At 35.5% G+C, this 26,160-nt stretch overlaps 1 protein-coding gene across 1 annotated transcript in view; it reads left to right on the top strand.

Moving 5' to 3' along the window:
* The window catches only part of LOC149575383 (uncharacterized), a 65,047-nt gene extending 40,572 nt beyond the window's left edge, over nucleotides 1-24,475 (top strand). Inside the window, exons 4-10 of the mRNA XM_089815141.1 lie at nucleotides 6,448-6,644; nucleotides 6,863-6,913; nucleotides 7,234-7,325; nucleotides 7,448-7,515; nucleotides 15,415-15,515; nucleotides 23,513-23,617; nucleotides 24,209-24,475. Coding sequence (XP_089671267.1) covers nucleotides 6,448-6,644; nucleotides 6,863-6,913; nucleotides 7,234-7,325; nucleotides 7,448-7,515; nucleotides 15,415-15,515; nucleotides 23,513-23,617; nucleotides 24,209-24,343 — 749 coding nt within the window. The 3' untranslated portion in view covers nucleotides 24,344-24,475. The remainder of the gene's footprint in view (nucleotides 1-6,447; nucleotides 6,645-6,862; nucleotides 6,914-7,233; nucleotides 7,326-7,447; nucleotides 7,516-15,414; nucleotides 15,516-23,512; nucleotides 23,618-24,208) is intronic.
* Nucleotides 24,476-26,160: the final 1,685 nt, after the last annotated feature.

Genomic DNA, 26,160 nt, shown 5'->3' with positions numbered 1-26,160 from the left:
GTGCTCTAGCCTTCACCTCTAGATCCACTTAATCAACTCATGCCAAGTCATCATTGCTAAAAACAAGATCATTAATCTCAGCATTCTGTTGTATATATTGTTATTGATGCCAAATGTTGATGATCACGGTCATTAAAATTTTAGAGAATTGGATTGAGCTGCTTGAGATGCAAGCTGCCTGAGGTGCGGGCTGCTTGATTTGTTTTGCAAGCAGCTGTTTTTCTTTTGCAGGTTGAACAATAGTATTCTTTCTAGCATCAAATAGAGGACTTGGAAAGTGAGAACAGTATAGTGCAAGTGAAAATGGAATTGGCATTGGCATTGCTTGTGGTTCATCCAATGTCAATGATGATGATGAGGATGATCACGGTGCTGATTATTTAGAGAATCCATTTCATGATTAAGTTTTAAAACCATAGCAACACGGGGACGTGTCCCCCCCCCGCCGTTTTCCCCACGTCTCGAAGACTTCAATGCACCAAGGACTTGGGGACTCTGTCCCCTTATCCCCAGTGGCGCCACCAGATTCTGCCACCTCCACCGAGGATGGGGGACATCTCGGTGTTGACTATTTGTAGATTCAACTATATATGTTTAATGTTCGATGTTCCAATTCAATGCAATGTTTAAGTATTTACTCTTTTACACCTTTATATCTTATATTGCAATGCATAGATTCATAACTAGCATTTTAAATACCATATATATATATATATACCCTCCCCTCCTGTCCCTTGCCGCCGTCCCCTCGCTGTCCCCCCACCGTCCCCAAATTAAGGCCCCTCTGCCCCCCTGTCCTAGAAACTTGTCCCCTCGTTCTGCCGTTCCCCTGTCCCCTAGGGCGGTGTAACTATGTTTAAAACTAAAGTTCCTATTGTTGGAAGTTGAAACAATGATACTCAATATTATAATTATAATAATATTTTGATATTATAACTTGAAGTATATGATGCTATGATGGTATGACACAATTTTATGATGTTTATGATGTTTACATGATACTGCGTGATAGTCTAATCTTAATTCATGCTTGTAGGTTATATATATAAAATATTTATATTGTTTTAATACTAATGGGCACAAATATTCCATTTCAAAATTTTTCTTTAGTGGTAAACTAAGTTCTCGAATCGCCAACTTAGTCTTTATTCACACCCTCATCCATATCTAGGTAGTAATGCTTTTAAGTTATTTTTAAATAGTGGATTTTGATTGAAAGAAAACAGTTCGAACAGAACCCTATTCCTATTCAATCTCCCATGATCACTTGAAAAACTATATTTTTTGTTTTTGCACCCCATTGGCCTCATGGCATGAAGTTTTCTATCTATATTAATTAGATTCACTTTGTTTTCTCTTTTGTTGGTTTTTTGGGATTGCTGCAAGTGTACTAAGCACCGCCATGTATGTGGTATGTGTTTTCCAACTGCAGCCTCCCCTTATATTTATAAGACAGTGAAAGAATAGACATGTCCCATGATGGGACATGTCTATTCATTATCTTAATTTAAACTCATCTTTATATTGATGTAATTTATCCGAGTAAAGCTACAAAACATCAACACTCCCTCTTAGCTAGGGAGGATAAACACATGACCATATATTACCTCAATGTAATAGAAGAATATCTTTGATTAGAAAGTATACAACATTTTGATATCACATTTGATATCATGAGTATTGGTCTCCCAGAATATTTTACATTCGATATTCATCAAGTACTCAAAAGTTTTGATATCACATCTAATATCACGAGTATTGGTCTTTCAGAATACATGATATTCACCAATTACTCAAAAATGTTTGATATCACATTTAATATGACGAGTATTGGTCTCCTAGAATATCGATGATATTCACCAAATACTCTTTGAGTAATGGCCTTCCAGAATGTTGAGATGCAAGATATTCACCAGATACTGTGAGTAATGGCCTTCTAAATATCAAGTCGCATGATATTCACCAAGTACTCTATGTAATGACCCTCTATAACATCAATTTGCACAACATTCACCATGTACTAAAAAAACAACAAAAACGATGTTTATAAGGTATGTGCTCATGCATTCTCATAACGCTTAACATATAAACATCCACCATGCAAAGTATAATCTATCATGATCTGCATTGACATTGTAAGATAACTATCATAATAGAAAATTAAGTTATTGTAAGATTGTCACTTTTCAATAACTTTTGTAAATACAAGTGGTTATCATTTGGAAGTCGTAACTTCCTCATGATGTACACAGGGGGTAGGCTCATTAAATCATGCAGCCATACAAAAAGTCTACATGAAGTCAAAACTCCCTTTGCTTCTAATACGATCAAGATCTTCAAAGATCAGTTGAAGCATATCCTATATCTGCTCCTTCAAACAGATGTGTCGGACTCCCTTTGGACATCAATCTTTTGAGCCTCTTTACCTTTGAAAAAGCATCAGACTCCCTTTGAATCTGATATTAATCTTCCTTTTTCTGCAAGAAACATCCTCAGAAAAGATCAAGGCAAATAATTCTTATTGAAAATAAAAGAATAACAAGAGAGAGACTAACATAATGTTCAAGGATAATTCTGCATAATGATATAAGATCGTACCAATGTAATATAGATAAATATCCATATCATTTGATCCTTAGTCCTCATTCAAACGCAGTACACAATAGTTGATTGTACCTTCTTAATTTTACCTTCCATAGAGAACCATAGCACATAGACATTCATTATTGGTCTTTATTTGATGACATTTCTTCCTTACCTTAGATTAAATGTCTCATGCTACTCGATTGATAGCGGTCTCAAACTTGCATGGGGCATCGCATCCAATCCTTAATTGTTCCGCAATCACAATTTGTCCCCCCTTATTTATATTGGGTACTACTTTATCTGATTTTCTTAATAATTCTTCCTTTTATTATTTCCTTACACAAGTTTGTAAGGGATATGGAACTGCCATATTTTATCACCTTCTCCATTTTATATGATCCCTCAAACTTTACTATCCTCTGCAGTTTGGACACTGCAGATTATGACACCTTATTTTTCAAGTTCATTGTCAAGTGGGCATCATTTTCCTTATTTCCTGCAGTGGCAGTATTAGCAAATATCTTCATTTAATATACATAATGTGCATCATACTTTTTTTTCTCTCCTTTCGATAGTAATGCTGACAAATATTTCTCTAATATTTTCTTCCCTTCTATTTCTGCTAAAACAAAGAGGTGCCCCACTTGCGTTTTTGTCTGCCTCTGTACAAGTAGCTCTTCAATCTCTGATTGTTGCACCAGCATGAGATCTTTCAGTTGCTGACGGTGATGACACACATGCTCATGTCTTTTCATACTGAGGACGCTTCAATAATGTTTAGTAACGCAATAGCCACAAACACATGTGGCCCTAGAGACAAAGGTCATTACTCGAAGGGTGAATCTTAGCATTCAAACACGATACCATAAAGGAGAGCTCTTTAATATTGCAGGCGCTACAAGATTATTTGAAAAAAAATAGCAAAATATTTTAAGTCCTTTACTTCACATGAAAAATTACCATACTTCTATTCTCCTTCACAATAATTACAGGCAATAGAAAATGAGTGGAGGAGATCAGTGTTCTCCACGCTTAATATTTGAAAAACTGCGGCATATGACTGCCCTGTTACCACCACTCCAGTCTGCTTCCATTCTTTTAACCTCATTATCCCTTGCAATTCGTGTGCTTTATGCTTTTATTTAAACTTGTTTCTAACACACCGTAAGAAATTATTCTCCCGATTAGTTTGAGTTCAAATTATTTTCAAAAGCCAGGGAAGATGTCCAGCCGCATATGTTCTTTTGTCTGTTGGTAAATTTAGTCTGATATCTATGGTCGATCACTCAACCTTTCATACGGATCCACCAGCATGCCCTTCCCAATTACATGCATGTGATCATTTCTATTCCACGTCCTCATGCTCTTTCCTAAATGTTGTCCTTGGGTGACAGCTAGGGTGGTATACTACAGAGGATGTAGAAGGGTAGTATTGTCATATTTTATGATCCACGTCCTCATAGACTAGGTGGTATTAGGTTAATATTCCACATCCTCATGCTCTTTCCTGAATCAGGTGTAGTGCTGTCATATTTTATGATCCCTCAAACTTTACTGCAGGGTTTGATGATGACTTTGACTTGCGTGGGATGCCACCTATCTCTTGCCTCTGTCGATATCCTTATGTATTAAGAACCCAGTAGAAATCAGAGCCCATTAGAATTTGTTTTATTTTAAAAAACAAACCTATTTGATTCGACAAAGACTTCCAAATACTTTTCCATTTGATCGATGTATGATTCTCTTCAAAATATGAAGGGCCTCTTCATTCAACACTGGAGCTTAAGGAACTCGACATGCCAATATAGGAATGTCAACCGGTTCAATAGTCATAACAATAGTCTGTAAAGAACGATCCATATCATCATTCGACAATAAAAGAAAATATTTAGTTTCAATTTTAATCTCTGTTATGTTCCATATCAATCATTAACACTTAACTATCGCTGTGGAGAATCACATAAGTATTCATTTTATTGTAAGATTGTCTTACTATTTCTCCTCTGATTTTGAAGAATATCTGTTTCTTCTCATTTGCAGCCTTGCTCTGATACCATGTTGGTTTTCCAGGATCGCTGCAAATGTACTAAGCATTGCCATGTATGTGGTATGTGTTTTCCAACTTCAGCCTCCCCTTATATTTATAAGAGAGTGAGAGAATAGACATGTCCCATGAAGGGACATGTCTGTTCATTATCATAATTCAAACTCTATCTTGATGTAATTTATCCAAGTAAAGCTACAAAATGTCAACATCTTTAAACATTTTATTTATTATTATATGTCATCTTTTGATTTATTTTGATTTTAAGGTATTTCGTAGATTTCTATTATGTTGCATGGGTATTCGTTCCCATACTCCTGGGACATGTACCAGGTACTAGATACTCAGTGGAGAGCATCATAGCTAAGGACTTTGATTAAGATTTCTGATTTTTGTTTCAATTTTTGTTTGCATATTAGATTGCTGTTTATCAAGCTTGATTCAATATGTAATCAGTTTGAAACTTTGATACAGTACAAATTAACACTAAACTATTGTTTGAGTCAGAAGTCTATCATTTACAATGTCATTTTTATATCAAATTATATTGAATAAAAATTTACTTTTAAAGTTTGCATTCTCTGTTACGCATCTAAACATTTAGCATATATTATGATTGCAAACATACTGCAAATCTGAAACTAAAAACAATACATCTGCAAACTTTATCTCTGTTCTTGTTTTGATAACTCTTTCTCATGTCTCATATTTTCATATTTTCTATAAAATATTAAATTATATCTTAAAACAATTGACATACCCAAGTACTCTATTTTGAAAAATAGTCGCAAGTACCCCCATCCTCGTACAACCTTGGATCTATATTATTTAAATTCAATAATGAATTATTTTCCCAGTTTGATTGCTCGATGAACTTCTTAGAAGTTTTCAGTTTTCACCTTGCCAAATTCGAACACGAATTTTGTGATATAAGTCCCACAGACACCTTTTGTCCTTCATCTTGCCAATACCTCCCTCAACATGATTCTTCTAGTTAAAGTACTGAAATTTCAATGTAAAATTGTGCATTGCAGCCAGTACATCTTTGAAGGACTTATGGAAAAATAAATATCAAGGGTCTGTTGTATTATTGCCTCAGATCCTCTTGTGATAGGGTCTTTTCAAAATGACAAATTGAAGTCTTTATTGCACTCTCTGTTTTTATTTGTTATTTTAATTTCAGGAGCATAGACATGTGAGAAGAGAAGATAAAACCATCCTCGAAGAAAACACACAAAAACCACCTCTTATTGAACATTTGGAATGCAAGACCATGAAATCACGTGAATTGAAATGTGAAAAGCAATGGTGGATAGAGATATTAGAACTATCTGCTAGACAAGGGGAAATTTACAAGAAATGGATAAAGTTTGTTTATTGGGCTGTTCTGGTAATTGAGTAAGAAGTCCTCTAAAAACTTTTAACTTGTTTGGTAAGTTTTCCTTCAATACTGGGGCACCATGATAAAAAGTTATACGCTCTCCTAATTTGGGAAAACTGGACAAGTACTTGTGGGCAATAGACTTGTGATTTATTTACTTTAGAAAGAGAGACTTTAAATTAAATATATGCCCATAGTGGACTTGGTTCAACTGTTATGTAGCAAAGTGATAACCATATTTGCATGGAAAATAAGGAATATGAATTATGAACAATGGAAATATAAACTTTAAGGGCGGGCAAAGGAGATGCCAACAAATATGTATTGTGTTTTTGAGCAGTTGAAATTTTAGCTTAAACATGTTTATGTTCATGCACTACAAATCAAACATTAGGGCATGAGAAATTCAATTTAGCTTGCGTTGGCTGTTTTGCAGGTCTTGCAAATCCAGCTCCTGTGATTCAAACATTTTATATGGATCACAAGGTTGCACATCATGTGCGGCTTGACGGAGTTGTTACTCTAGTTGATTCAAAACACGCAATGACACATTTGGAGGAAGTGAAGCCTGAGGGGCAGGTGAATGAGGCAGTCGAACAAGTTGCATATGCTGATCGCCTTATACTGAACAAGGTTCAAATTTTCAATCTATTGAAGTGTTATCATATTCCTTTAATCTTGGTCTAGAATTTTGGGTTGTATGACAATTTGGTGGCAGTAATTTCACGACCATGAATAGTATTACACCTATATTTATTTTACTTTTGAAGATATTTAGTATTTCATTTATTTTCTATTAAAAATAGGCTGCTGCAAGGAATTTGTTTTAACATCTTTTTCCATTATTGCAGATTGACTTAGTTGGGGAAGACGAATTGACAACGTTGACACAAAAAATCAGGGTAAGGATATAATTCTGGCAGTTATATAAATTGAGATCTTAACAAATGTACTTGACATGTATAAGGCAATAGGATGGTAGGCATGTTTTTGAAGATAAATGCAGTGAATACCATCTGTAAATCTACAATAGTATTACTATAGCAAAAAATCCTTTCACGATATGTTATTCTTTATGTCACAAGATGGTACTTTTTAAAGGGTCTTGTGGTTATATCTCTTATTGATTTTCACCTCTAACAATATTACTTTATTGAACACTTGCCCAAATTTACTTGCTTTTTTTAATGTGAAATAAATATGCAATCATGGTGTGTGGCAGAAAATCAATGCAATGGCTCAAATAAAACGCACACAATATGGGAATGTTGACATTGATTATGTCCTTGGCATTGGGGGTTTTGATTTGGATAGGTTTGCTTTCCAGCCTGTCTTTAGGATTGTGATTCTGGTCAATTTGGCATCGTGGAGATCAGGTTCTTTGTTTTATTATATGTTTGTTGGCGAATTCATTGAAATTGTAATGGCTACCACAGGATTGAATCTGATGTTCAAATTGAAGGTTCGAAGGATCATGGCGATCACCACCATGATCACAAGCATGGTAAGTACTAGTACTACGACTTAATTGAATTCCATATTGGTAGACCAATTACTTCTAAAATAAATTGATTTTTGCAATCAATAATGATACATTTTTAGATGTTTCAGTTTTCAAAGTGGTTTTGAAGGAATTGTCACAATATGTACACAAGATATCAAACATAGTAAACACAAATAAACTTATCGAAGTTAATGTGAGAATGCTGTTATGATGTTAATTTAATGCATATATAGCAATACACATATGCATAGAGATCAAGGTTGTTACTGTTTTTGGGTCTTGTCCAAGCCAGGGTCTATTTGGCCTATTAGAACCCATTGTGGAATATGTATAGGACTTTTATTCATTTGTCTAATGTTTGTTTGAATCATAGATTAAAATCTCTTCGAGAAGTAGTACATATCTCTACTTTTCGTGAGAATTTCTACATAACAAGAAAGCATAAGGTTTTCTGGCGAGAAATTCAAGCCGAGCAAACCACTTCTCTATGATAAATTGCAAACTTCTTGCGATAACTTAAACTACTTTTGGTGGGTGGCACTAGTAAAATTGGGACACCCTGTGACTTGCTCATTCATTGTTTATTTTACAATTTTGAGCATTTGGAGGAGAGGAGAAGGGTTTTGGGAAATAAAATACTGTATTTGAAGTGGATTCAAAGCAAATTAGAATAGATTTTTCAAGCAAATCCGGATTCACATGTAAGTTTTCTAAATTCTTTTTCTTTTTAGTGGGATGACAAAGAGTACGATGTAAATTAGATTCATATTTTAATTGACATTTGTATTTGCTTATCTTTTTACAAAGACAATTTTCTATTTCTAGTTTGCTTTAGAGTTTAGAGTCTCGACATTCCACATGAGGATGCAATTTTGTTACATATTGCATTATATATATATATATATATATATATAATGCATTTCTAATTAAATTTAGGTTATTTTTAAAATTCCTGATATTTTCCCAAGAAGTTGTCGATTTATCTCTGATAGTTGCCAAGAACTTTATTTTTTGCCTCGTCGATAAGTGGTAGAGAATGAGATTTTGAACTATGGTTTGAATCTTGCACACCTAGGCTTTAGTCTAATACACAATGTGATATGTGGAGGAAAGGGACATAATAATTGATGGCATACAAGTTTTTTAATGTGATTTTTTTTGTTGTTTATGAGATTTTGCTGACGAGGTGGCGTACAATAAACATGAAGAGTGGAAGAGTACTTTGTAATTTTCACTAATGGGTAGTGAATTAAAACCATGGGCTTTGTTGTTTTGTCAAGCAAGCTTCTCATGGGAGTACTTGTGTATGTAGACTCGTCTATAGTTGTTCAAATGTATGCCTCTAGGAGCTTTTGGCGGTTTGTGTTGGACAAGAGATTTGACTTGGTATAACTATAAATATTTGATTGATAATGGTATACAAAAAAATCCCTTTGAGATTAGGAATACCAGATGTGATGTGTCATCATATTGTACGAGGATGAAGTGATTTTGTAGTGAGTGCAACATTTGGTGGTCAATGCCTAAGAGTTTAGGCACAATCAATTTGTACCTTTTGTCGATTAGGGCTCTTGAAATTAACTAGACAGATTCATGTTCATTTCTTGATGATACATGTAGTCTTTCCTTTGATTTCCAAATGCCTAATGTGAAGGGAAGAGGTTGGATGAAACATTATCAGTAGGCAAGTTAAGATTACAATGGTTTGGCATCAGATCACTACATAAGACTGACTTGGGGAATGTGGAGCAGCATTAAGGAATGGATATTGAAAGTTTTCTTCCTCCCAAGCCTACGGGTAAAAATAGGCCTTAGGGAAATTGTAATGTTAGGTACACCCATGCACTAAAGAATTCCTCCCAAACCCACCCAAAGAAGACAGAAAAAAGGGACTAAGTAGTCACAAAGGAATAACCTACAATATACTCAACAATTCACACTACAATTGGATGAAAATAGATGATACTGAATCTAGTCTTCTTGCATTGAACAACATATCTTCCCATAGAAGAGATATAGTTGTAAAATATTGTATAGTTTATTTCAGTAAGCTTAATCACTGCAGGATTAACTTGGATGAATAAACTCTACTTTAGTGTAAGTATGCATTTATTACTTGTAAATGTAAGCATGTTTAATTGCAAGCAAGGATATGTCTAGTTGGGGTGTTTACTAAGTCAGCTCAATAAAGTGTACCCACCAAAATTCAGTTGGATGCTGATACATGCATCTGTGTGGATGTTCAGGAATGTTTAAATTGGCCTTCTTAGCCTACACCAATTGTTATAAATCTAAGTTACAAATTTGGATGTGGATCCGGAAGTGGATGCGGGATGCGGGATTTTTTTTCTGGATATGGATGCATTTGGAAACGTCTATATATATGTATGTATGTATATGTGTGTACACACACACACACACACACATATATGCATTATATGCTGATCTCTAATGTTTAATGTCAGGATTAAGGAGATTGCTCAAGCCTCAAACAATCATCGAAAGATTTAGGATTAGGTATGGAGACCATAAGATACACACAGTATCTGGACAGAGCTCTGCTTATACCAACAATCCTCTCTACTTCCTCATCCTGCGTATTTGAACTGTTTTCTGCCTCTCTCTGCATCTCACAGATTGGGGTCGCTATATGCCAAGATAGAACTTTATGCTCTTCATCCTGCTCTGCAGTCCTTCCCAAACAATCCAAAATCAAATCATCATAGGACGTAATCTATTCCTACAGATTTCCACATCTTCATTTCCTGCCGGGCATCTCTCCGCGAGTTGTCCAACAAAATATGTTTTCAGATCAATTCCGACAGAGACTGGGTGGGTGTAGCAGGCCGTAACGAAGCCCGTGAGGCAGAGAAATCTAGCGAGTTTCCAAACTCAAGGAGAGATATGTGAGTAGGTGTGGATTATAAAGTATTGTGATATCTGGTTGTTCCAGTATTTACCTCAGCAGTGCGTGCAGAACCAGTTGGATATCTGAATAGCAAACTGCATTAGCTGCGGAAGAAACAAATTGTTATTGTAATCTTCAAGCAAACAGATGGGTGTCCTCATCGTGCGTGTTAGTCTCAATTGATCTGGCAGTGACATTGGGATGCACAAGCAAACATATAGAGTTGAAGACGACTCTAAGACCAGAAGTTGATAAATAAAATAGAAGATATTAAGGAGCCCGTGGATAAACGCATCATGCTGGCATCTTCAGAGCTTCCAAACGCATCCTGCATCCGTCCGTCTCCGCCTCTGCCTCCAGGCTCGAGGAGGCTGCATTTGTCACTTAGTTATAAATCGATGAATTCAAGTATTGAGTGTTGTAGAGTTCTTGTTAGGCTAATTATAGGCACCTAGGTTGTATTGAGAAACACAATAATGAATGTAGAAACTATTTCTTGTTTATTTTATATCTTGTCTCTTTTCTTGAGCAATTATGTTATGATAAATGGTTATAAAGCATCTGGTTTTGGGTGGATTTTGCATGGGCAAATCTTGCATGGTATTAGAGTAGGATTACATATAGTTTAGTAACTTAGTTTCTTTCTATTCAATAGAATTTTTAATAGGATGTTTGTTTATGGGCAAATATTTTATGGTAGTAGATTAGTATTGCTTTTAGTTTAGTTTCTTTCTATTCAATAACAGTTTCTACTGAATGTTTGTCTCTCTGCATGCATTTATTTTCCTTGCGTGAATGTCAAAGCAGATCTAATCTCCCTATTCTGTCCAAAGAATGAGAGAAAATTGGTTTGCCATTGATTTCATCCACGAATTGGAGACCTAGAGGTGAAGGGAGGGTTTCAAGTTAGTTAGTATTTGCAATTGTTTGCAGGTAACTTTGTTTGGGAGCATGCTGGATTAAATCCAAGTTTACTATTGTTTCGGAGAAGCCAAAACTCTTAAGATCACTTGTAAACCATCCTAGTCTACCCATCCTAGCTTGTATCTATTGTTATAAATTAGAATACATAAATATAGAAAGTTAAGTATCAATCCTTTAGATCTTTGTCATAATAAGGTCCTAGTTATGACTATGTTTAAAAAAAATTACTAAAAACTATGTGGAGTTTACATTTAAAAAAACTAAAAATTGCTCAAGTCAATAAAATAATGCAAAGTAAAATAAAATGGCTCTCAAGTAAATTTGATAACTATTAACTATATTAAATAGCTTCAAATTGATATTTTACACCTGATCCCTGAAGTTTTGGAGACTGGGATGGAGAGTGGATAATGGGATAAAAAAGTAGGAATTTAAAAAAAAATGTTGAAATATTTCATACATTCATATCACAACATAAATAAGACATTTGTCATAGACATTATGAATTGAAATTTCACATGACAATTGACAATCAAATCAACAAAAATTAAATGCTTTAATTGTCAAGGTGCATACACATTATATAAGAATTATAAAAGTTGCTCAAAAGCTCCAAGTTTCAACTATAAAATGACAAAAATAAAGAAAATATGTCACTATATCTAATCAGCAGATGCAATTTGTAGGTCTGTATCAAAATCAAAGCTCAAGTTTGAGTCACTGCTAGTACAAGAGGTGCCTCAAGTGATGGAACCTTAACCTCATCGATCTGTATTGCATCTTCAGGATCAACATCCCAACATAAGGTTGGAGTTTGATGATACTTAAAAGTTTCATTCCTGTAGCTGCAAAGTGCTATGCATGACCACCAACTTATTCAATTATCTAGAGGTAATTTTCTTTCACTTGATTGCTTGGATGAAGCTACACGTGGACCGATTCCTCTCTACAATAGAGGAATTAGCATACTATGAAACCTTTGCCTCTGGTTTGTTGAACATTGCACATTGAAGATTTATAGATGCAAGCCACTCTGGTGAAGTAAAGGAGTTTCCTCTTTTGAGTACTGGTTTTGAAGGGCCTTCTTGAGCCCTTCTTTTTCACCTCTCCATCATAAGATGGAGCCAGACTTTCAGGATTAGCTGTATACTATTTGGAATTTAGAGCATAGGCTGCCATACGAAGCGATGTGTTCAAACTGTTCCAACATTGTGTTACATTGGGCCTAAGATGCTCCTCGTAAACTCCCAAAGTAGGGTCCTTACTATGCATTGCTTGCTTCATGCTCCCAAGCATGCTATCAAAGCTCTTCTAAATCTCTGCAAGCCTAAGTGAGTCAATATCAAAACATATCTTATTACTTGCACTGTAGGCTCAATGAAGGAGCAAGCATATCTGCACGTACAAACAAGTTACAAATTAATATCTTCATAAAGAACGAAAATATCTTACTGGTTAGAATTGTTAAAATATGATTAAATTTTTTTCAGATTTGAACTATATATGTATCATTGGAATTTTCAGAATATAATTCTTACCAATTGCTGTATTTCATCTGCAGCTAGTAATAAGAATTTGTTCTTTGGCAAATGTGTATGCCAGTGACAATTCAATATTGATAAATACTGAATATTGATTAGTAGTTCTGAATTTGATATTTGTAGTCACCGAACTCCAAAGGGAAGAGCATTAATTGATTTTGATGCTCTTTTTGGCAGATCAGTTTGAGTATATGTAAGAGATGAAAAGGCATGTCCATTCATGGACATGTCTCTTTGATTCCAACTATTTGTTTCCAAACCAAAATCTGATCCTAATCAGGATTGCCAATACTTAGAATTTGATCAATATATATGACATGTTGCCGATCTGCAATAAGGAAAAATCAGACTTCAATCTGATTTAGTCAAGCATTTGATCATAACTTGATCTGGGCAAGAGGAACATAGATAATTATGATCGGTACTGCAATCTGCAAGTGGAGATCTACAATATACTTGGATCCATTATGATCTGATATACATAATTATCTATCTTCAATAAGATCATTTATTTGTAGGGTTTCGATTAGATGTAAGGGTGATGATTGTTTTTCCAAAACAATCAATCAACATACTTATATCTAAGCAAAGCTACTATTAATTCAACAAGAATCATTCATAAATTAACATTTTAAAAATTAAATAATAAAATCAACAATTTTCTTTCCTTATTTTGGACAACCAATCATCATGGAAGATTTTTTTCATTCCACACTTCTTCCTTTTGATGTGCCTGGCTTTGACCACCTATTTCACTCTGAAATAACCACCTTTAATATAAATTCTTTTGGATATCAAAGCATCCTTTCTAACAAAATGAAGTAGCTAGTATGTCCATGGGCAAATGTCCTTAAAGGTATTGTTCATTGCATGAACACGTGGTAAAAAAAAATGCTTAAAGCAACTCCACCATCAAGCCAGCTAATTACACACATGGGCTGAATTTGTCACTGCATGTACGACATTAGAGGCTCCATATTCTCCATCAAAGAGGGTGGTGGATAGGTTATGTTCCACACATGGAGTACATAAGAGACTGACAGTTATCACATATTTTAACATATGCCTAAAATATGGTGAACATGTATATGAAATGATATGGCCAAGTATAAAAAAAGAACTTTGCAATAGAGGAATTAGCCACATCTTGTGATTATATTTTAAACATATCTTTCCATCCCCCTTTTTAATTTAAAAAGGCATTTTGCTTTTCAAAACTCATCTCAGAATGTGCTGGGCCAGAGTGGACAACTAGCTGTTCTCAGGGCAATTGGGGAATGCCTGGATGTCCCTTGGCCATCCCCGAAGGTCTGTTGGATGTCCAATGGGGTTACAAAAGTTTTCTAAAATTGGTATGAAAAGGAGACATGGGGGGTATGTTTCTCATCCCTGAAACAGCTCTTGTAGATGGGCTACCAAGTTAAGGGGCATGTCCCAAGGGAGCACCAAATAAAACACAAACATTTATGTGAACAATGCAAACTGTAAAATAAATAACTATTTGGTAAATAAAAATAAAATAAATTAACTAAATAATGAAATGGTTCTGAAGTAAAATAAAAGAAATCTAAACTAAATTACAGACTTGATAATTCTTAAGCAAATAAAATAAAATAATTTAAAAGTAAAAAAGGGCTGTAAATTGACTTTTTTTTGGCATTTTCTACATAGATGTATTTAAGATATCTAGGCTAGTATGTATTAGCAAACAAAATTGCTAAATGGAATCTTCATTATCTTGTTCATCACATTTAAATGTTTTTTGTTTCGAGTAACAAGAATATGATAATAGTTTTAAGCATTTGCTCCTAGATAGATTTTGCATGGGACAAATTAAACAGCTACAAAATTAAATGACTTAGTAGCTAGATGTGTAGCTCAGCTTGTAATACTAGTATCCTAACATCCCAAAGTACCATATTATATGTTTGGACATTATACACACAGACAATACACGGAGGACTAATTTACTAGGTAGATGTCTAGACTCTATTATACATTCTCAGTGTATTTTTAACATTATGCCTACTACCCTTACATCTCTAAGTACCATATAACTGCAGCAGGTTATCTTCTTGTCTTGATAGGCTTGCATAACAATCCTTGAATGCTACAGAGTTGAGCATCGGTATCTTCATAGTAGTGCAGATACAGAGAGAGATTGATGATACCACAACTAGAAATTCATTTATTTTGTACTGTTGTTGATTCTTGTGAAATAAGCCACATATATGCCCATGAGGAGAAGATTAAATGATGCTGCCTTTGAACCATAGTTATCAAGTCCATTAGTTGAATTCAAATTGTTTAGACTGGTTGGATCTGTCCATTTTTGTCTGAACTTCTCAATTTCTATATAAATTTTACCCTTTTTTCTGAAAATTCTAGATTTCTGATTATTTTCTTCCTCCTGAACAAGTATTTTTTTTTTGGAACTGGTAAATATGTTTTTGAACTTACTGAGTTTTACTAGTTTCTGTATTTTGTTTTTGTATTTACTGTAACCTTGTTTGCCTTTGATGTTAGATGATCATGAAAGCAAGCATGCACACAAGCACAGTCACCTACATGGCAGCGGTGTTTCTTCTGTAAGCATTGTTTGTGATGGAACTCTCGATCTTGATGAGGTAATCGTTTCATTGTCTTACTTTAAGCATAGTATATTGATTCCTTCTGAATATGGTTAACAAATATGTTTCTGAAAAAGACAGCCCTGAGACCACAATATTACACATTTTTAAGATTGAGGGCCCTGAAGGCACAGTATTGCATCACTACAACATTCTGTCATGTAGGAAGAACACTGAGAATTTGGTGTATTATCATTCAAAAAATAATAAGGAAACATAATCTTTTTGAGCTTAGTGATTGATAAGACGATAGGCCATGAATGAACTTGAAGTCATCATAACCTATGATGTTTTACTTTCGTGTAGTGTGTGTATTAATCGTGGGTGTATGTAATGTCCCCTTTTTGGGATTCCCCTAATTTTGCCCAAGAATCACAAACTCCATGAAAATAAGAATTGTAAGATGATTAGAGATATAATTTGACCACTTAAAATGCCTTTTAACAAGGTAAACCTTGATTTAGGTCTTGCAATCACCAAATAAGGAACAAGTATATGCAAACTGACTATATTGTTAGTGTAATATAATCTGCCTATGTGATTATGGATTCTCACAATAAATCTTCCATATGGACTATCCTTCACAAATAATGCCTTTGTATGATGCAACTCATGCCCATTCCACTGCAAGCCTTTATTCTCTTGCCTTTGTCTGATGTAGCATGGCCCATTCCACTGCGAGCCTTATTCCCTTGCCTTTGTATGATGTAGCTCATGTCCATTCCACTAAAAAAATCTTTCCTTTGTGTAATGTAGCATGACCCATTCCACCACCTGATCCCTTGCCTTTGTATGATGTGGCATGGTCCATTACACCACAAGATTTACATATCTCGTGAGGTGTTAATACTACCTCTCATTGTTGCCTTTGAGAACAATATATTATTCTCCTAGTTGTTCTCCCCTTTTCTTCTTCAATTGGAACCTTCTCCTCAGTATCTCCTTTTGAGTGTAGCGAGTCACACACTTTCATTTGTTAATGCCCTTATGGAAGGGTCACACCTTTTGGTTATGAAAACATACATCTGTTTGACAATAGCTATTGCCCTTTTCACTCTATTTAATCTTCACCTATCTCCGAGTAATTAAATCTGTCTTTACTACATTTGAAATCAGCGCATATCCCATTAAGATCTGCATATCTTTTTCTTATTTTTTCTCTTCCTTCTCAAGTCTTATTTCAGATCCCTCCTTATACTTCTCCTGTAAATCTGCTCTAGATCTCCTCTACTCCTTTTTTCCCCATTTCAGTTGATCCTTCTCCTTTATATCTGAACATGTGAGGGAAAGGTCACACCTCTTCATCATGTATGCCTTTTAGCAAGAGTGACCCTCTCTTGAAGAGTCGCAACCCTTCACTTTTTGAAAGTCACCTCCTTAATCTCTTTCCATTCCTTTCCCTAAATATCTCCTTAATTCTTGTGCTCCACTCTATTTCTCCTTCCCCTTTTCTTTAAATAAAGTTCTTAATCTCTCTCTTTTATACCTCTCATTGGAGGGAGACATGGCTTTTTAATTCACGCCTTTTGACCTTTTGCTTATTCTTTTATATTTTTAATCTAATTATTATTATTTAACCCATGCTGAACCCCTTTCTTAAGAGCTTTTGTGTTTTTGCCTCGACGTTTCCCACAAGACAACCTTACTCCAACACTAGCCATATGTGACCTCAACTCCCTAAGTCTCCTACTCACCTATAATCACTGTTGTGCCACTCTATGAAAGCCCAAAACTGCCACTACACCCTCTCTCAACTATGCTTGCTTCCTAAGCAATACCCTACACTGCACCACTGCATCGAGACTCACCATGACTCCCTCGCTGAACAATGCATCCACCTTGAGTGACTTAGACCATTGAGTCCTCCATTGCTCGCAACACATACTGCCAAAGCATACTCAACACTACCAAAGCACCTCGAAACATCCTTGAGTCCTCAAGTCCAACCTTACATGCTACCATAGCATGCCCCTGGCTCCACAACATACCACATCTTATTGGTCTCCCCCAACTTGCCATGAACTTTGAAGCACCAACCTTGTTCCCCTTGGAACTACTGACTGCCTTAGCCAAACATTGAATCCAAACCTTGAGCCCCGACTGCCTTGACATGGTCTATGTCTACATTCCCTGTTGGTGAACACCTTGTTACTCATGCATCCACTGCACTTAAATCAACCCCCATGCATACACACAATCTTACTCATCCCGAATTCCTTCGCAATGCATACCTACTTGAGTACCAAACCCTTAGTTCCATGATCCACCTAATCCCTTGGACATTGTAGTCCATTTCCAACTCGGCTATGCCACCATAGCTTTACCTACGAATCACTTCACCCATTTCAGTCATGCACCACAAGCCATCACTTCTTGTCTTCCTTCATGACCCGCCTCTTCGAGCCATGTCACACAAATCGTCTCTTTAGTCACTTGACATGGATCCGCCTCAGCTTGGCTCACCTCGAGCACTCTCTCATAACACCATACCCCGTTTTCCATATTGGACCACCATAGCCCTTGAGATACCTTATCTTAATGCAAGTCCAATCCACCAAGTAACCTGGGCGTGCACCTAGTGCAACACCCTCTTTGATAGCGCTAAGCATAGACAACTGGCTCCACAACACTTCCCCACATAGCTCACCATAAGCACCAATGCTCTTACTTGGACAAACCGTTTGCCTCCTATTATAGGACAAGGTACTTCGCTTCCCCAACTTTTAGACCTTAAACAACTCCCATCGAGTTATCATTGACATTGGCTCTGCTATTTGGCTTCATCGAGATAGGGACCCTTGCATTGCCACCAAACCTCACCACAACATGATAAGGTAGAGCTACTCTTCCTCACTCCTAAAACTATGTGTCACCTCTATCTCATCTTGAGACTAGAGGGAAGGACTACTTTGCTTTGTCCCTCTTGAGGGAGGTCGACTGCCTAAGCCACCCTTGATGCACATCAACACTTATCCTCCACAGTTACACCTTAGCTGGGCACCACGCCTTGCCTACACCACAACCATGCTAGTGGGAACATCACATAGCATAGTGAGTGTAGAGAGGTGTAGGGTTGTGGCTTGTACATGGGTGAGTTGGATTTGAGGACATGAAGCAAGTACTAAGAAGTCACAAGGTTCTGGAGGTGTATTGGCAGATGAAAGTTGGGTGCATTTTGGGTTGAGGCATTGAGGACGAGGTGGATGCTACGGTAGCATGCATGAGGGTTAGTCAACAATTAAGTAGAGTGGCATAGCGGAAGGCCCGGTGTCAAGGTTGATCGTGATGACTTGGGAAAGTGGAGTTGGGAGTTGTGTGATGCAGTTTGGGGTAGGAATGTGTTTGGTGCATGATTTGAGGAAGGTTTGTGTAAGTACTATGGGTTGCACAATGTTCGAGAAGTGAATCAGTAAAAACGAGTATTGATGGTCATTTTGGGTTGTAGTTTTGGAAACGAGTTAGGTGTAGGGCACGCTAGAGGGTTCTTTATCAAGTAGGCAGAGTGACACAACAAGAAAGTCAAAGAGGTTGAAGGTTGAATACGTGGGAAAGCAGTTTGGGGGCTTATGCATTTAGGATGCGGAAAGCTTGTCTTTCATTTAATACTATTTCAAGACAAGTACATGACAATCCACCCTTCCCAATATTGCTTCTCCTTAAGCAATTATAAACTAGGATTGTCTTTTAGAGAAACACATTAGATATGAACCAAACATGGAGCTTATGCATAAAAATATGAAGCATGCACATGGATATATACAAACATGTAGCATTCACATAGTAGACAAATGAATATATCCATGCAAAAGGTATATGCATGAAAACACAAAGTATACACGATATATGTAAACATAGTTCACTTGCGCTACAAAAGATGGGAATGTCCAATCAAGGCGCCAGACTCATCTCTTGGGGAAATTAATTCATCACAATGTCCCTTAGGCTAGTAGGAACATGCTCTGATACCCCTTGTAATGTCCCCTTTTTGTGATTGCTCTAATTTTTGCCCTAGAATCACAAATTCAATTAAAACAAGAATTGTAAGATGTTCAGAGATATAACTTCACCACTTAAAATGCCTTTTAACTAGGCAAACCTTGATTTAGGTCCAGCAATCACCAAATAAGGAACAATTATATGCAAATTGACTATATTGTTAGTATGATATAATTTGCTTCCTATATAGTTATGGATTCTCACAATAATTCTTCCATATGGACTATTCATCACAAATAGTGCCTTTGTATGATGTAACTCGTCCCTATTCCATCACAACTCTTATTGCTTGCCTTTGTATGTAGTGCATGTCCATTCCACCTCAAGACTCTTACCTTTGTCCGATGTAGCATGGCCCATTCCACCACAGGGGCTATTCTCTCGCCTTTGTAAGATGTAGCTCATGCCTGTTCCACCGCAAGACTCTTTCCTTTGTATGTTGTAGCATGAAGCGTTCCACCGCAGGATTTATCCCTTGCCTCTGTGTATGTAGCACGATCCATTCCACCGTAGGACTTAGCAATCTTATGAGGTATTAATCGTACATTCCCTTGTTTTCCCCCTTTTGATTTCTTCTTCAAATGGAACCTTTTGTTGACTTGGTGGTCAACAACTCCTTCGGGTTTCGCAACATGGCTCAATCGCCTCTCGTGGATTTGGGTAAGTCTGATGTTTGTGACGTTCGTTGATAGCATGAGCTTTTGGTGCAATGGCAAACATACCAACAATTGGTATCTAAGCCTTGGGTCACGAGCTTGAATCTTGGGAGGTTTCCTTCATTTTGTCGGTGCGAAACCCTCGGTGCTGAGGGAGAGATTGTTGACTTGGTGGTCAGCACCTCCTTTGGGGTTCGCGACATGGCTTAACTGCCTCTCATGGATTTGGGTAAGTCTGGTGTTTGTGACATTCGTTGATAGCTCGAGCTTTTGGCGCAACGGCAAACATACCAACACCTTTCCCTCTCTATTATCTCCTTTGAATGTAGGGAGTCACACACTTTCATTTGTTAGTGCCCTTATGAAAAGGTCACACTTTGATTATGAAAAGAGTTAAGACACATCTGTTTGACAAAACCTATTGCCCCTTTCACTCTTTATTTAACCTTCACCTATCTCTGAGTTATCAAATCTGTCTTTACTACTTTTGAAATTAGCACATATTCCATTAAGATCTGCATATCCTTTTCTTATTTTTAACTTTCTTTGCAAGTCTTATTTCTGACCCCTCCTAACACTTCTGCTCTAAATCTGCACTAAATCTCCTCTATTCTGTTTTTTTCCCATTTTATTTGATCCTTCTTCTCCTTTATATCTTTGTAGGTGAGGGAGAGTTCACATTAGCATTTATGTGTTTTAGCAAGAGTCACGATCATTCATAGCTGACCCTGTTTCGAAGAGTCATTACCCTTACGAATAGTCACAATCTTTCACCTTTTGAAAGTCACTTCCTTAATTTCTTTCCTTTCCTTTCTCCTCATTTCTTATGCTTCACTCTTTCTTCCTCCTCTTTTTCCTTTGCTGCACTCTTTCTTCCTCCTCTTTTTCTTCAAATAAAGTTCTCATCTCTCCCTTTTATACCTCTCATTTGAAGGAGACATGACTTTTGCATTCATGCCTTTTGATCTTTTGTTTAACTTAACTAATATTTAATTATTCTTAATATTATTCTTTTATATTTTAATTTAATTATTAATTAATTCTATTTCAAGGGGACATGACAGTCTAGATGAAATTAAGACAAATGAACTTGATTTTTTTTTGTAACTTGTGATGTTCAGCTTTCTTTTTGTCTTTGTATTAATAGGGGTGAATATGAAATTAAGAAACGTACAGAATTTGTCTTTTCCACAACTGTGTTGTCAGTTTGTCCCTAGGTGACTCCGGGTCCTGGTGTGGTACGAACCAGGTTTGGGGTCTGGGTCAGGTCCTTCGTGGAAGTTCAGTGAAGGTCCTGCCCAAAGCTTGTGTCGTGGCCTGGACAAACACAACCTCAGATGTGTCCCGTCTGTGAATTTGGGTCTTTTTCAATTTATTTGACTTCTCATTTTTAAAATAAGTTATTCATTGATAGCAGGTGGTAAATAGATTGACAAAAGCTCAAAACCATGACAGCAAGGAATAAACACTGGGTTGCTATGCTAGAAAGAAAATAGAATGTCTAGTATAAAGCATAAACCATTGCATATTCAATTTTTGATCCCTATTAGTATCAAGTTTTTAACAATGCACAAATCATGTTCATTTATTGGAGTCAGGTACAGTGGACTGTGTCTTCAAGAGTATCAAATGACTTCCTTCAGCACTCTATCAAGTGTGTATGGGCAGTGATTGTACATAATAGTGAGCAAGGGTTAGAAGTAGAACGATGTTTTAGCCTCAGGGCCAGTTAATTACTGTAGGGATAACTTGAGCCTTATCCAATTTCTTTACACACTTAGAGGTCCTATGAACTAGAAAAAATCTTAATATGTGCAACTAGAACCTTGTGATACAGCACCTAATACAGTGCAAGGGAAGTCATCACGAGAGTGATAGCAAAGTTAAGATGACAGTGATATCAAAAGAGATTATAGTGTTCTATGAAGAGTTATCTTATGTGTCACAGTGCTTTATGAAAATCCATGGTTATGATTGTCATAAAGTTGTTATCTATATAATTGACTATTGAGATTACAATATGTAGAGCTCATAACCACAAATGATTGTCATGTCAAATAAACCAAAGCCAAATGACCTACAGGAATATAGTTATCTAATATGGATGATAGTTTTGATGACCCAAGGCTGATTGTTGACACTTGACATTATATATCACGACATTTAAAAAAAATATTAATATTTGACTATTAATTTTTTATTGTTTGCCATGTTCTTCAACTTTTAATATGGTTGTGTTTTTGAGCTTTACTGTGGCAAGTATGCATACATTTCTGATTTATATAATGTTTCTTTATTGGCAAACCCAAAACAAACCCAACTCCCAAACAAATTTTGACCAATCCCACATGCCGAACCATTGAGCCTGATCTGCACTTGACTTAGTTTCAAAATAAATCACAAATACCATATGCATATTAAGCAGAGTCAGGCAAACAGTGTTTCTAAGCTCAAGTTACTGGTTCAGTCCCTGCTGGCCCTGGATCTGGGTTTACTTTGAACCTGCTTTAGATACTCAGTCTATCCTGAGGGGAGCTGGTCAGGATTCACTTTTTGGTCTGGGGGTTTGTCTCTAGTTTTTCCCTTATCAAGTTCAACAGAATTTGGTGGAAACTAAAATTCGCTGTGGAATTTTATCAACTTTTCAATCATTTTTTTGCCACCGTGGAGTTTTAAGAGATTGGTTGAATCTGGATGCTCAGATTCTGCAGTGCAGAAAAATCTGCATAGATGTCTTTTAAATTTTAATGCTGATCTCTAGACTTAATAAGACCTAATTTTATTATTTAAATATTAAGTTTTAACTAACGAATATGCGTGTTATCATCTAGTATGTTAATTCTTGTTAGTCATGTAGGTTCCGCAGTCTATGATGTTAGATTTTTCTCTCTTTTGGATTAAACTGTGAGATTTTTCATCATAAACATTTCAGATCATAAGCAATAGTTAGTTTAATTCTTGTTTTTAAATTTCAAATTTGCTTACATTTATGATTTTACTATGTTTTGTATAGATAAAACCAACTGCTAATTTCCTCTTTTTAAACCTAATTTACCAAGTGAACCCTTGAACCCCTGAACCCAAAGTGGTAATTTTGTTCTATAACTGTTGAAGATCTATGAGGTCCTTCTTGACTAAATCTCTGACTTCGGTTATTAGTGGCTCATCTTTGGAAATGCCACTGCAATGGTACGGTGTTACAAATTTATGCTAATTCAGGAAATCTGTCTTAAAATACATATCTCTGACTTTGGTTATTAGTGGCTCATCTTTGGAAATGCCACTGCAATGGTACGGTGTTACAAATTTATGCTAATTCAGGAAATCTGTCTTAAAATACAGATCAATGAGTGGATGGGAAAATTAGTGAATGAACGTAGCGAGGATCTTTACCGAATGAAGGGAGTTCTTTCTGTTGATGGATTTGATGAAAGATATGTTTTCCAGGTGAGCTGCTCAACCTTTTATTAGTCATTGATAAGATAGGAAAGCAAAATGAAGTGATTAGACTGTTTCTAAATTACGAATGGAAAGGCGCACATGATCCCCTATTTCAGAACTATTAAAGGAATCTGTTTCACGCCATCCTTGGTTAATGTAATAGACTGGTTATTGCATGGATCAATATTGTGGCAAATGTTAAACTGATGTTTGTATCTGGCAACAACGATAACTGGATACTCTTTTATACGCATGGTAATTTTAATGGTAGTTTAAGAAGTTATGTACCAGCTTGTTTACGACAGGTTTTGTTTATGGAATTCTATCATGTTTTTGGTTTTGTTTTTACAAATTTTTACTTTTGCTTTTATCATATAATTTACCTGAGGAAGGATGTAGTGATTTAGCGAAATCATAGTATTGTTGGTTGAAAATTTAAATTAACTGTGAAAATCCCCATTTAAAAAATGCCAAAGAAAATCAAGCAAACTTTTAATTCAAAGTATTATTTGTAAAATGTATCTTCTGGCTCTTCCATTTCCTTTTTTCGTCAATCTCATATTCTTATAATCTTTTTCATATGTTTTTATGTTTCAGGGAGTACATTCTATTGTCGATGGATCTGTTGGCAAACCCTGGGGTAATGAGAAAAGAACCAACAAAATTGTATTTATAGGTAAAAACTTGGACGAAAAAACCTTGAGGAAAGGTTTTATGTCATGCTTATTGTGAAGTTGAAAAATTAAACTTCCTGCGTTTATCCTTTTGTTAAGTAGATGGATTTGAAATTTGGCAGAGTAATGACAACTATGTATATATTTGCTAGTAATATGATGTACGTTTTGTCAATGTTGCCATTATAAATTTAATCTTTTAAATGTTGTCGTTACATTTCAATTTTATTTGAGCTGCCACGTGAGGCTTGGATACCTCATGTAAGATGAATAAGTGCTTGGTATCTTATTTAAAACTAATTCCAGCCATATGCACTTGAGCGACAAATTCGAACTAATTGAGCATAACCATAATTTGAGGTCCGTAACTAAATTATAGTGACCAAGTCTCAATAGCTATTTCTCACCGAAAACTATATTTAAAATTTATACGACAAATAATATTTTTTAATAATTAATATAAATTTAATCTCGCTTATGCCTTTTATTGACCAACAAAAAAAACCACCCTTTCTTCTAAATGCCTAAGTGTTTAACGTTGATTGGAGATTGGTTTTGGTTTTAATTGTGTTTTTCTTATGGAAAGTTTCAAATCATATTCTATAATCTATCTTCAAGATGAGAGAGTGCCAAAAGAGTGAAAATGAGTGAATCCCAGAGCAAGACAACGTAAATAGACAAAGATAAGAAAAGTGACACAAAATCCAAGATAACTAAGAAGAAAAAGTCAATGGAATTAAGCATAACAAAAATTCAAAGGAAAAATTCTACCTATAAACATTTAAAACATACCATCTATCTCTTGTAAAGTTTAATAGATCGTGTTTGGTGTAGACTTATCAAAGTGTTGATATGTATTTTGATGGATAATGGATAGGTGTCTTACTGTTGACAAACTTAATGTTCTTGTTGTAAACTGTAATAACCTTTTCTCAGATTAGTATTGCCAATTGTTATTGATATGATCTGCAAAATGGAAATGATACTAAAATATATATATGTTGAAACATCATGTAATAGAGTCATGACTCTATACGTTCATGTCTCAACATACACATTTCGGTTCATTAAGATAACACTAAACAGTTTTATAATAACTCATGGGTTGACTTGATCGCAAAGATTGTAGCAAGTAAAGTCACCCGATAACCATTGATAACCATCGGTGATGACACATCAATATGGTTAGTGGTGTGTCGATATTTATATAGTCTTTAGGCAGATGTTACAATACTCAATTGCTAACTATCTATCTATATATATATATATATATATATATATATATATATATATATATATATATATATATATATATATATATATATATATATATATATATATATATATATATATAGTCAGATGTTACAATACTCAACTGCTAACTTTCTTAACACTCCCTCTTTAGCAATGAGGGATTGAAACTTCTGTATACAATTGAGTAGACTTGATTATATTTGATGAAATATGATGGCTGGCAAAAATTCGGTCTGAATAACCATAATAATTGATTTTCATGATGTCTAGACAAAATCCGGCCTATAACCATGATGGATATCAATGTGTCTAGTAGAGTCTGACATATAACAATGACACCAATAATTTTAATGATGTATGGACAAGATTCGACTTATAATCATGATGGATATCAATGTGTTCGGCAGAATTCGGCATATAACAATGACACTAATAATTTTCATGATGTCCAGACAAGATCCAGCCTATAATCATGATGGATATCAATGTGTCCGACAGAATCCAACATATAACAATGGCACTAATAACCTTCAATACTTTTGGCATTTAAAGGTTGGTCATTTATTGATAAGAGCATCACCTTATAATAGTTACCTTTAATAAAGAACATGAAAGATCGTC

The sequence above is a fragment of the Cupressus sempervirens genome, chromosome 2, assembly GCF_028749045.1.
Source record: "Cupressus sempervirens isolate cs-2001-9-10 chromosome 2, ASM2874904v1, whole genome shotgun sequence".
NCBI classification, from domain to species: domain Eukaryota; kingdom Viridiplantae; phylum Streptophyta; class Pinopsida; order Cupressales; family Cupressaceae; genus Cupressus; species Cupressus sempervirens.
This window is presented reverse-complemented; position numbering and strand designations above follow the sequence as displayed.